The sequence below is a fragment of the Procambarus clarkii genome, chromosome 8 (assembly GCF_040958095.1).
Source record: "Procambarus clarkii isolate CNS0578487 chromosome 8, FALCON_Pclarkii_2.0, whole genome shotgun sequence".
NCBI classification, from domain to species: domain Eukaryota; kingdom Metazoa; phylum Arthropoda; class Malacostraca; order Decapoda; family Cambaridae; genus Procambarus; species Procambarus clarkii.
The window spans coordinates 25,618,719-25,631,218 of NC_091157.1; the positions used below are offsets into that span (position 1 = coordinate 25,618,719).

At 43.3% G+C, this 12,500-nt stretch overlaps 1 protein-coding gene across 4 annotated transcripts in view; it reads left to right on the forward strand.

Annotated features, from left to right (window-relative positions):
* Positions 1 to 12,500, forward strand: part of LOC138358928 (uncharacterized) — an 82,213-nt gene that overhangs the window by 65,099 nt on the left and 4,614 nt on the right. For 2 of the 4 annotated variants that reach the window (XR_011225648.1, XM_069317374.1), the window contains exon 3: positions 10,352 to 10,441. The exons of the other annotated variants lie outside the window; for them this stretch is intronic. Coding sequence is in view for 1 of the 2 variants with exons in the window: in XM_069317374.1 (XP_069173475.1) it covers positions 10,352 to 10,378 (27 nt within the window). In the remaining variant the exon portion in view is untranslated. The remainder of the gene's footprint in view (positions 1 to 10,351; positions 10,442 to 12,500) is intronic. 4 annotated transcript variants of the gene reach the window in all.

Below are 12,500 nucleotides of genomic sequence, written 5' to 3' on the forward strand. Positions count from 1 at the left end.
CTCTCCCTCTCTCCCTCTCTCTCTCCCTCTCTCCCTCTCTCTCTCTCTCTGTGTCTCTGTCTCTGTGTCGTCGTCACAGATAGGCAGTTCCCCTTCATTTGTGTATTGTCCCTTTCTCTCCTTTCTCCTAGTCCCATTTCTATGGGACAAATAATAATGACAAACAATAATAATAATAATAATAATCATAATAATAATAATAGCACTTTTATATTACATTTAAAAAATTGTACATCATAATTGTAACCTAATTTCTACTCTGCTGTGAAATCTTCCACGGGGACATCACCTTTACCATCTGTGAGGTCAATTAGGGCTACTGCTCTGCTCCTGATCTCTTCCTCTTTCTTCTTCTTGCGATGTGATTCTGCTACCCCATCTCGAATCTTGCAAGTAATGACCCCGTGTAATGGGATGTAGGTTGGAGTTGTTTCCTTCACAGGTCGCACCATTAAGATTTTTATCCAATCCTTGTTTGGCTTAGGCCTCAACTTTATTTTTTCAGGTAAATATTCTCTCCCACAATTGTCTGCTGTAACTCTTCCAATACTGTCCACAGGCCATACCAAGTCCGTAAGGAAACAAGATTTAAAGTATTGGGCAACCTTCAACATCATCCTTTTTCTTCACGATAATTTCAATAGCCTTGCATACTGCGATTGTAAACCATCTTCTCTTCCACTCGTATGTATCCATTGAACGACCATTGTAGTAGTTTCGATCAAAATCTCATTTCAACCTCTTGTTTTATCATCTTCCTGAACATCTAGGTAGGTTCCCCATTGGTATACTGTGTTATCATTCCTATAAGGTGTGGAAGGGAAGGATCATCATCAATGCGATTGTAAAATTCTAGAGGTTCGCCATGTACAACCTCCCCAGCTCTACCTTGCTTTCTTATCACCACTCGGTTCGTGAAGGGTAAATTATGACCGGACCGGACTCTGTAGCTTCCTCTGCGTTGGGCCCCGACCTTGCTCCTCCTTTGACCATCCTGACTTCTTCCCCCAGCTCCCCTCCCTCCTCTGTGGTTGGGTCGAGCCTCCAGCCCACAGTGGTGATCACTTCGTCTCCTGGTGCGGCTAAGTCTCTCGTTATGACTACTGCGCCTTTTGACCCTTCTCTCTGGGGGTTCTCAACGCCGTTCGCGCCCCGGCCGCACTCGGTCGATTCCTTCCCGTACTGACGCGTATCAGGCCTTGATTGGTCCCGCTTCATGGGCCAAATACTTTGATCTCCTCCCTCTTGATTCTGCGCCTCCTGACGATTTCTCCCTCCATCGGCATCTTGTCGATTCCGTGAATACGTCTGACACCTTCAACCCCACTCGTCTCGGTACACGTGTCGTTGCTGCTCCTTCTCAGGATGCAGCTTCCCGCTTGGCTGCCTTATCTTGCCTTGGCGAGATCTCTGTTCGGGTCTCCAAGAACGTTCGGATGAATGCCAGTGTTGGCACTATTCTCCTCCCGCCCCATGTTGCAACCGGTGTTCGGAATCTGCAGGATTGCCACGATGATGTTCGGCATATCCTTGATGCCCAAGGCCATTCCGTCCTCCAGGTTGGCTCGTTTACTCGTCCCCTCGTGGTCGTCGCCGTCAACCCCTTCGTTTTGTGAAGATTACCTTTGATAGTAGGACCCTTCCATCCTGTCATTCTTGCTGGTGCTAGCAAGAATGACAGAGGATGGAAGGGTCCGAGTATATTCCTTCTCCTCGACTTTGTAACAAGTGCTGGAGGTTTGGGCATGGTGCCCTCTGCTGCTCTGGGACTGTGTGTCTCTGTCCTTTGTGTGGGGGTGAAGGTCACTCTAAGTCGGAGTGCACTTCTTCCCAAGCTCGCTGCCTCAACTGCGGTGAGGCCCATCCTACCTTCTCCCGTGCTTGTATCCATTACAAGCTTGAGGCAGCTGTCCTCAACTTGAAGCACCGGGAGCATTTATCTTTTCCCGAGGCGAGGCGCCAGGTTCGCCGGCTCCCGCCTTATGCTAACGTCTCTTATGCTCGTGTGTTGCGCTCTTCCTCTCCTCGTCCTTCCCTCCTTCAGACTTTCAACCGTTTCTGGGCCTTGGACCCTGATACGCCCACTGCCCCCTCTGTTCCTTTGCGTTCTGTCCTGAGGGGTCCCCCTCCTAGTCCTCTGTCTGGGGTTCTCCTTCTTTCTACATGGTCTGTCATGTCTCCTGTGTCTTCTTCCTCGTCTCCCTCCGATCCTCCTTCCCATCCTCTTCCTCTATATATCGGCTCTTCCTGCCGCCTGTCGGTGCAGGCGGATGTCCATCGCTCTCCTAATGGCCATCGTGTGTGCTCTCGTTCAGCTTCTCCTGTTGAGACACTGGAATCCGTTGCCTGGTACGTAGATGCTGGGACACATGTCTCTTTAAGTCAGAAGCGTAAGCCTGGCTCCTCTCCTTCCTCCTCCCCGGCGGGTAAGAAGGCTTCACTTTCTTCCTCAGCCCCTACTTCTGGCTCTGTTGCTTCTTCCCCTCCCATTTCAGTGATTGCGCTCCCCTCTTTCTCCTCCCCCTCTTCCTGCTGCTGTCCTTGACTGCTCCTCTCAGTTGTCTCCTCCTCCTACTCCGGACCAAGCCTGCCCACCTCTGGTCTGTTCTCCCGTTTCCTTCCCTCCGTCTTTGCTCAGTTTACCCATGCCCCCTAACCCTGACTTTGCTGACCCTGATCCTGACCCTGATATTCTTTAATGTGCTGTGTTGCACTTTCGCCTTTGTTTCTTCCTTGTTCTCTGTTGTTGTCCTTTCCCTTCTCGTCGATGTATATTCTTCAATGGAACGTTCGAGGTTATTTTGCCAATTTCCTCGAACTCCAACGCCTGATTTAGCGGTTTTCACTCCTTTGTGTCTGTCTCCAGGAGCCGATGCTTGGTGCTCGTCCTGGTCGTTTTCGTGGCTATTCCTTTCTCTCCCCCCCCCCCCCAGCCGTTGCTGGGGCTCCTAATTCTTCTTCTCTTGTTTCGCGCTGATGTTCCCTTTGTTCCTTTACTTTTTCCTTTGCCTCTCCATTGTTCTGCTGCTCGTATCTTTGTGGGGAAATGGTACATAATTTATTCCATTTATCTCCCCCCCGAGTGTCCCGCTTTCTCTTCCTGATTTGAAACACCTCTTGGACTCCTTGCCGGAGCCTGTGCTCCTGCTGGGTGACTTCAATTGTCGTCATTCTCTTTGGGGTGACGTTCTGACGAATACGCGGGGTCGCCTTCTTGAGTTGTTTCTCCTCTCTTCTTCCCTGTCTCTTCTGTATTCTGATGAGCCCACTCATTTGGACTCTCGGACTCGCACCCTTTCCTGTCTTGATCTTTCTCTCTGCTCTTCTTCTCTTTACTTAGATTTCACGTGGAAGGTTCTTCATGACCTCCATGGCAGTGATCATATCCCTATCCTTGTTTCCTTTTTCTCTTTTCGTCCTTCCCTCTTATTTCCTAGGTGGCAGTTTGCTAAAGCGGATTGGAACTTATTTACCCTCAGTGCTGCTCTCTGACCTCTCCCTTCTGCCTCTCCCTCGCGCTCTCCTCCTTTTTCATGACACTGTCTTCGACGCTGCCCTCCTCTCTATTCCTCGCTCTTCCTCTCAGGGTCCACGGAAGTGCATTTCCTGGTGCACTGCAGACTGTGCACGGGCTGTCCGCTGTAAGCGTGCAGCCTGGAAGAGGCACCGCCGTAGGCAGACGACCGATTCTTTTCTTTTCTTGCGGAAAGCGAGTGCGGTGGCCCGTAGTGCCATCCGTACGGCTATACGTGAATGTTGGGCTTCTTATGTCTCAACAATTACGTCCGAAACCCCTCTGGCCCAGATCTGGAAGCGTATCCGCAAGATAGCGGGTAAGTTCGTTCCCGATGTTTCACCGGTCCTTCACCTCCATGATACTCTTGTGGCGGACCCGTTGCAGGTCGCTTCCGAACTGGGTTCCCACTTTTCTTCTGTTAGCTCTGGTCTTCATCTTCCCCAATCTTTCCTTCTTCGTAAACCTGTCCTTGAGTCTCGTCCTTTAGATTTCTACACTCATCTTCAGCTTCCCTACAATGATCCCTTCTCTCTCTCTGAACTTCGTTCTGCCCTGGCCCTCTGCGGTTCTACGGCGGCGGGCTCCGATGGTATTCATTATGAGATGCTTCGCCATCTCCCTCGGAGCACGTCTCAGTATTTACCGAGTCTGTATAATCGGATCTGGGAGTCGTCGTCAGTCCCTGAGGACTGGCTCGATGCCGTTGTCCTCCCTGTTCGCAAACCGGGGTCTCTGGGTACTTCCCCTAAGGACTTTCGCCCTATTGCTCTCACAAGTTGTGTCTGCAAACTCTTTGAACGTATAGTTAACGTTCGTCTGATGTGGTTCCTGGAACACCATCACCTCCTCTCCCCTTCTCAATTTGGTTTCCGCAAGTGCCGCAGCACGGCAGATGTCCTGGTGAACTTGGAGGTCTAAATTCGTACTGCTTTTGCTGCGAAGACCTCCATTGTTGCCGTCCTTTTTGACCTGGAAAAGGCTTACGACACCACTTGGCGTTATCATATCCTATCTCAACTTCATTCTTTTGGCCTTCGTGGTCATCTCCCTCTCTTTCTCCGCAGCTTCCTCTCTCGTCGTTCCTTTCGAGTGCGCCTTGGTACCCCTCTCTCTCCCTCTTTTCAGCAATACGAAGGTGTGCCCCAGGATAGTGTTCTGAGCACTACACTTTTTCTGGTTGCCCTCAATGGTCTTCTTTCCTCTCTTCCTTCTGGTGTCTTCTCCGCTCTCTATGTCGATGATCTTACCCTTTGTTGTCAGCGTGATGATTCGCCTCTCCTTCAACGCTGGCTTTAACTTGCAATTGATGCCGTGTCGTCTTGGGCCACAGATCATGGCTTCAAGTTCTCTACTTCTAAGACTTGTGCCATGACTTTTACGCGGAAACGGGTTGTTCTTCGTCCCTCTTTGTCCCTTTATGGTCATCCCCTTGTATACAAAGATTCCGCGAAGCTTTTGGGGTTATTCCTTGACACTCGTTTGTCTTGGTCTCCCCATATCTCTTACCTCCGTGTTGAGTGCTCTAAGGCCCTTACCCTCCTTCGGGTCTTGTCCCATACTACTTGGGGGGCAGATAGGCGCACTCTCCTTGCTTTACATTCCTCTCTCGTCCTGTCTAAGCTCGATTATGGTTGCCCTACTTACTCGTCTGCTTCTCCTTCTACTCTTCGCCGTCTTGATGCTTTGCACCATACTGGGTTGCGCCTCAGTTCTGGTGCCTTTCGTTCGACTCCCATCCTTAGCTTGTATGTTGACACTGGCTTCCTGTCTCTCCAGGACTGCCGTGATCGCTACTGTCTTCGCTATCTTGCGCGGTCCTTGCAACATCCTTCCTCTCGCCTCTGTCGTGCTTTAACTTTTACCCCTCCTGCGGTTCCTGTTCCTCTTCCCCACCTCCCTCTTTCTGTCCGGTTATCTCGCCTACAGGATTCTCTCTCTGTTCGTATTTTTGATGTTTCTCCTCGTGTTGTTCCTTCTTTGCCCCCGTGGAGGTTCCCTCTTCCGCGGTTTTGTACTTCCTTGACCCGTATCACTAAAGCTTTTACCCCTCCTACGGTTCTAAAACGCCTTTTCCTCGAGCACTTTTCTTCTCACTCCCGCTCCGTTTCTGTCTTCACCGATGGGTCTAAGTCAGCGGACGGTGTTGGCTACTCTGTTGTTTTTCCTGATCGCACTTATGTGTCGCTTGCCTCCGGAGACTAGCATCTTTACAGCGGAACTTTGTTATTCTCTATGCTCTTCGTCTCCTGCTTTCTCGTTGTCAGTCTTCCTTTGTAGTTGTTGTTGACTCTCGTAGTGCCCTCATGGCTCTCGGGTCCTTTAATCCGGTTCATCCAGTAGTTGTAGAGATCCAGCATTGGCTGTTATTCGTTCACAGTAAATTTAAGTCGGTTGAGTTTTGTTGGGTTCCCAGCCATATTGGTGTGTCTTTAAATGAGCGTGCGGATGCTGCCGCCAAGAAAGCTGTCCGCTCTTGTCCCATCTCTCATAAAGGCATTCCATATTCCGACTTTTACCCGGTTATCCATTCCTCAGTCCTTACCTGTTGGCAGGCTTCTTGGTTGTCTGTTACTGGTAACAAGCTACGTACTCTTAAATGTTGTGTTTCCTCGTGGCCTTCCTCCTTCCACCATAACCGGTGGTGGGAAACAGCTCTGGCGAGGTTGCGTATTGGCCATACTCGCTTCACCCATGGTCACTTGATGGAGCGCCGCCCTGCTCCTTATTGTCCTAGTTGCATTGTCCCTCTTACGGTCGTGCATGTCCTTCTTGAATGTCCTGACTTCCAGGACGAGCGTGTGTCTTGCTTTCCGACCGCCCCTCGCGGTCACCTCTCCCTCGATAGAATTCTTGGTGACTCGGATACTTTTGATATCGTTCGCCTTATGCGTTTTTGTTCTCGTATTGGCATCCTTGGTGATATTTAGCGCCCTCTGATTATTTTGCTTATTTGATGGTGCTACATAGCCTTCCCGGTTTGGTGCCTTCTTTTGATAATTACTTACTTACTTATGCTTTAATGTCGCTGGTCATTGTGACTTTCCCAGAATTTATATATGTTTTGTAGTAGCATTTAGTCACACTACAGTAATTTAACTAATGGGAAACCTTTATAGTCGTCGTAAATTAGTAATAATCATTTATCAAATAATAAATTAGCAAACATGTACAACTTCTTATATTACGACTTTTCGGGTAGGCCGTTCTGTTTGTTTACAACCCCAATGTTTCAAAAAACACAATACTTTTAATATATAAGTGACTAAGTATGCTCTAATACATGGTCCTCAATGAAAATTATGTTTTTTTTTTTTTTGTTAATTTGTCCATAATGAATATGATTTGTTACTGTTGATCTTTATATTAAGAAAAACATCTAAGAAATTTGGTATTGAATTTTCGTTCATATAAAGTTTCCAGTTACTATTTCCTAGTTATCCTTAAATGTAGGTGGTCATTATTTTACTGTTATGTATAACGAAATTTAGCATTATGCATTTATAATACAGAACAATTTGGTCGTTCCACTGCCTCATAATTATATAAAATTCATTGTGACAAATACTTGATAATTAAAATCAGAGTTTTTTGACAACTATAAAAAATCCTGTTGAAATCATGCCATTTTGAGTTGTCATACGCTTCTTAGTAAATAATATTGTGTAATGTTTGGCACAATTTATCACTGTATTTACAAACTGTTTAGGTGTTAATGTATTCATTTTTTTTAATGTGTAATATGTTACTTAATCCTAAACTTGTTTTGCAACATTTATATCGGATATAAATAATTGTCGCGAAACGGCGTATGAAAAAATAAATTTCCCCAAATGAAATTAGTGTATCGGCGATCGAGCGGCCATATTTAAAAGTGTATACTCTTGTCACTGTTCTGACATTAGTTTTCGATGTACGTATTTCATTTTTGTACCAATGTGTTCGCAATAGAATGTTCTAGAAGAACATAAGTATAAAACGTCACATAAGGATGTGTTCGACCGGCAACATATATAAAAACTACGTCGATTATACTCGTCGTGTCAATAATACAATTGTTTTACCACGATGATTCAATGCCATACTGTTTTCTCAAATAAGCTCTTCGGCTATTAGAGAAAACGTAAATTTCATGGCAAACATTTGTAAACTATCCCCAAGTAGATCGTATCGAAATTGGAATTTATACAAATATTTATTCTCGTGTTGCCCGCCAGTATCACCCTTGAGTAACCAGAAACGGATATAAAAATGCCTAGGCTAACTCATCCTAATTCTTGCACAAGCCCCTCCAGAATTTCTTTATTGAAGATCAGCAAAAAATTATTGCGCAGCTCATATTATACAGTTTAAGAATGTGATTTCCTTGTTCTAAAGGAATGAAAATGACACTGCCTTAATCTCAGTCGATTAAGGCAGTGTCTGGGATGCTCCCGGTGCCCGTGCCTGGTGCTTGTGCACCAGGCACGGGCGATAGTGTATGTTTAATTGTTCTTTTAGTGTACATAACGGAATAAAATGTAAGACATAGTCTGCAGATCTTTTTCCAGATGTCTTTTAATTTTTATCCTAAAGAAAACTAAGATATTGCGAATTTTGCTTAACAAGTACATTAATAATTAACTTTTTGTCGTTATTATTGTTATAATTAAGAGAATTACACCTTGTTTTTTGCTTATGTACAAAACATAGTCTAATAACCACAGTTCGTTGCCCCTAAATCAACACAACATAACCAGTTTACTCATGTCATCGCCCCTAAATCAACAAAAACAACCAGTGTATTATTGTAAATATTTATATCTTAGGATTTCTTAGCAAGGGTAAGACATTTTTAAGACTGGTTTTAGGTTAGATTAACCTTCGTAACCTTCGTATGCTGTTCTACGAACTGAACGACTGGGCTTCACAACATAAACATGGCCACATCAGTTGGATTATTCCGGTAATATTTAGCTACTGTTCATTGATATTAGTTTAACAATACTGTTAGGGAATGTCATAAGAGTAGTCACAGGGCAACAAAAGATACCCAGCTTCTGGGTACGGGATCATTGCCCGAAACGCTATGCGTGCTAGTGGCTTTACAATAATAATAATAATGAATTTGGGAAAAATATATACATAGATGCAGAGTTACAGTACAAACATTGTTTGATTTATAGATAAAGGTACTACATACAATACCTAAAGCCACTAGTACGCATAGCGTTTCGGGCAAGTTGTAAAATTATCATTATTCCTATTTTCTCTCCTAACCCCCAGTGTACCTTCTCGTATAAAAATAAATAAATAACCAGGGTTTTTTATGCGGCTGTGCTGAAAGCCTGACATAAAATAAATCATTGTGTCGGAGAACAGGAAGCTACAAATTAGGCTTATATTGAGGTTCCCCCCTCCCCCCTTTCCCCCAATTACTGGTCTGTCTAATTACCACAAGCTATCACAAGCTACACAAGCTTCACAAGCTTCACAAAGCTTCCTGGCAATACGTTAGTAATGAATAAATATGATATGTTAGGCTGACCTAACCTAATCTAACCTAACCAAATCTAACCTAACCGACGCTTGGATCGTCGACTTGATTTGGTGTCACAATTTCTTTATTTTCGTCTAATTTCTTTATAAAAAGATACTTTTTCAGATTAAAATTATGTTTTTTCGTGTTGTACATTCAGTACCAACATTATAATGAGTAAATATATCTTATTTATTCATTACTAACCTATTGCCAGGAAGCTACGTGAAGCTTGTGTAGCTTGTGGTAGCTTGTAATTAGACAGACCGCCAATTACTGGTGGAGTAAATCAGCCTAGCCTACTTCTTCCTAGCATAACCTAGCCAACACTAGCCAAGCCTAGTCTACCCTTGCCAAGCCTAGCAAACAGCCCTTGAACCCCCTACTGTTAAGACTCTGCTCTCTGATTGTACCTATGACACCTATTAATTTCCTTCTGTATCTTTAGCTCCAGTATGTTGTTATATTATGCTGTGCAAATTTGGGACCTGGCCCTCTAGTATCTTACATATATGTATTATTTGATACCAGTTTTGTCTCCTGTCCAGAGAGTACATTTTGAGAGCTTTGAGACGGTCTCTATTATTTAATGTTTTATCATTTATATGTTTGCTGTGTATGGTCTCTTTATTTCCTCTAATTCAGAGATTTCTCCTGTTCAGAAAGGGGGAGTCAGTACTGAGCAATACTCAAGATGGGACAGCACCAGTTATTTGAATAGTATTAGCATTACTGTGGGTGTGGTCTTTGAATTTTAACATTCTCATACACCATCCCATTATTTTTCTGGCCGCCACTATATTTGCTCGGTTATGTTCACAAGGTGTGAGGTCATCAGATGTCGTAATGCTCAGATCTCTTGCATGTTTTTTCCTTCTTAGAGTAGGTCTGATTGTGTCCTGTTTTCCTTGTTTCATTTAATTTCCTTGTTTCTACCATACTTCAGCACCTGTAACTTATCACTGTTAAACATCATGTTATTTCTGTTTTTTCAATGTCTCCTACAGTGCCAATTTTCTTGTCTTCTGTATCATATGTAAAGTTTCATTGTTCAAATTTCAGTTATATTTTGCTTGTATTTTCACATGTATTAATTTTATTTTTATCTCAGTTTAATTACTGAAAAAATGCCAAGAAGTTACTATGTAAACAAAAAGTGCTTATGAAATTTGCATGTCACAACTCTCATTTGCAGTTTTTGGATGGTGGTGCAAGTATGCATCTTACCTTGTTCTTGTAGTTTTATATAATTAATCTAAACCGATTCTATTTTATGCCTGGTTTTAAATAGTTTTGTACCTTTTGGGTAAATTTTACAGCAGCCCAACATCAATTTCAACCAGTGATATTGTTTCTCATGCAGTCGAATATCTGAGAGATCATTGCAACAATGGATTCCAAAAATCCAAGTAAGTTTCATTATAATTAGGATTAGGTTTCCTTTATCACGGTACTATATTTTAATCATATTGAATACTTTATGATAGCCCAAATTATCATAATTTTCAGGACAGAAAAGTGTATGAAGCAGTCTTTCATGCTACATAGTATCCATTTAGCTAAGAGTATAATTAGCAAATGATTCACAAAAATATTAATTACACAATTTGATTGTCCCAGACAGACGTAAAGATCATTGCATCTTCGTTTTCTGATTTTGTTTTGTCATCCAAAGATTGTACATTATTACCTAAAATTCCAATTTAGAATATTTATTAAGTATTACTTAGTTTGCTTTCATCTAGAGTATGCACCTCCTCTCTTGGATTGCCTACCCTCCATCCTTCACCAGACATTAAATATCTTTGCTTATACTAAGTATTTAAAGTGCAATCAATACCTGCTTGATGGGGTTCTGGGAGTTCTTTTACTCAGCAAGACTGGCAGTAGGCCAGGCTTGACTTGTGAGAGTTGGGTCCACCAGGCTGTTGCTTGGAGTGGCCTGCAGGCGCACATACCCACCACAGCCCGGTTGGTCCGGCACTCCTTTGAGAAAACTATCTAGTTTTCTCTTGAAGTCCACGGTTGTTCCGGCAATATTTCTTATGCTCGCTAGGAGTATGTTGAAAAACCGCAGACCTCTGATGTTTATTCAGTACTCTCTGATTGTGTCTATGGCACCCCTGCTCTTCACTGGTTATATTCTGCATTTCTTCCATATTGTCCACTTCAGTATGTTGTTATTTTACTCTGTAGATTTGGGACCTGGGCCTCCAGTATTTTCCATGCGTATATTATTTGGTATCTCTCTTGTTTCCTTTCTAGTGAGTACATTTGGAGAGCTTTGAGACGATCCCAATAATTTAGGTGCTTTATCGAGTCTATGCATGCTGTATATGTTCTCTGTATTCCCTCTATTTCAGCAATCTTCACCTGCTCTGAAGGGGGAAGCGAGTACTGAGCAGTACTCAAGACGGGATAACACAAGTGACTTGAAGAGTACAACCATTGTGATGGGATCCCTGGATTTGAAAGTTCTCGTAATCCATCCTCTCATTTTTCTGGCTGCCACAATATTTGCTTGGTTTTGCTCCCTAAACTTTAGTTCGTCAGACATTATTATTCCCATATCCTTTACATGTTACTTTCCTACTATGGACAAATTTGATTGTGTCTTGTACCCTGTATTATGTTTAAGGTTCTCATTTTTACCATATCAGAGTACCTGGAATTTGTCGCTGTTAAACATCATGTTATTTTCTGCTGCCCAGTCGTAAACTTTATTAATACTGTATCTACTTGTAGTTTTTCAATATCTTCAGCAGAGGTCATTTTTAAATTAAGCTGATTTTTGTGTCATCTGCCAAGGATGATACAACGCTGTGCCTTGTATATGAGTCTATATCTGATATGAGAATAAGGGAAAGCAATGGTGCAAGGACTGTATCTTGAGGTACAGAGCTTTTAACTGTTCTTGGACTCGATTTTATATGGTTGACTGTTACTCTTTGTGTTCTGTTTGACAGAAAACTGAGTATCCAGCGTCCTATTTTACCAGTTATTCCCATTGACCTCATTTTGTGTGCTATCACTCCATGGTCAAATTTGTCGAATGCGTTTGTGAAATCCGTGTACTGTATACCACATCTGCATTCCCTTTTTCTTCTAATGCCTCAGTGATTTTGTCGTAATGGTCAAGTAGCTGTGAGAGGCATGATCTTCCCGCTGTAAATCCATGTTCGCCTGGATTGTGGAGATCATTTGTTTCCATGAAACTAGTGACCTGACTCCTGATCAATATCTCAAATACTTTTATTATGTGGGACGTTAGTGCAACTGGTCTATAATTCTTTGCCAGTGCTTTGCTCCCTCTCTTGTGTAGAGTGGCTATGTCTGCTGCTTTAAGCGCATCTGGTATCTCCCCCGTGTCCAATCTCTTCCTACTCACTATACTGAGTGCCTGTGCTAATGTCACTTTGCATTTCTTTATAAATATTAAATTCCATGAGTCTGGACCCGGGGCCGAGT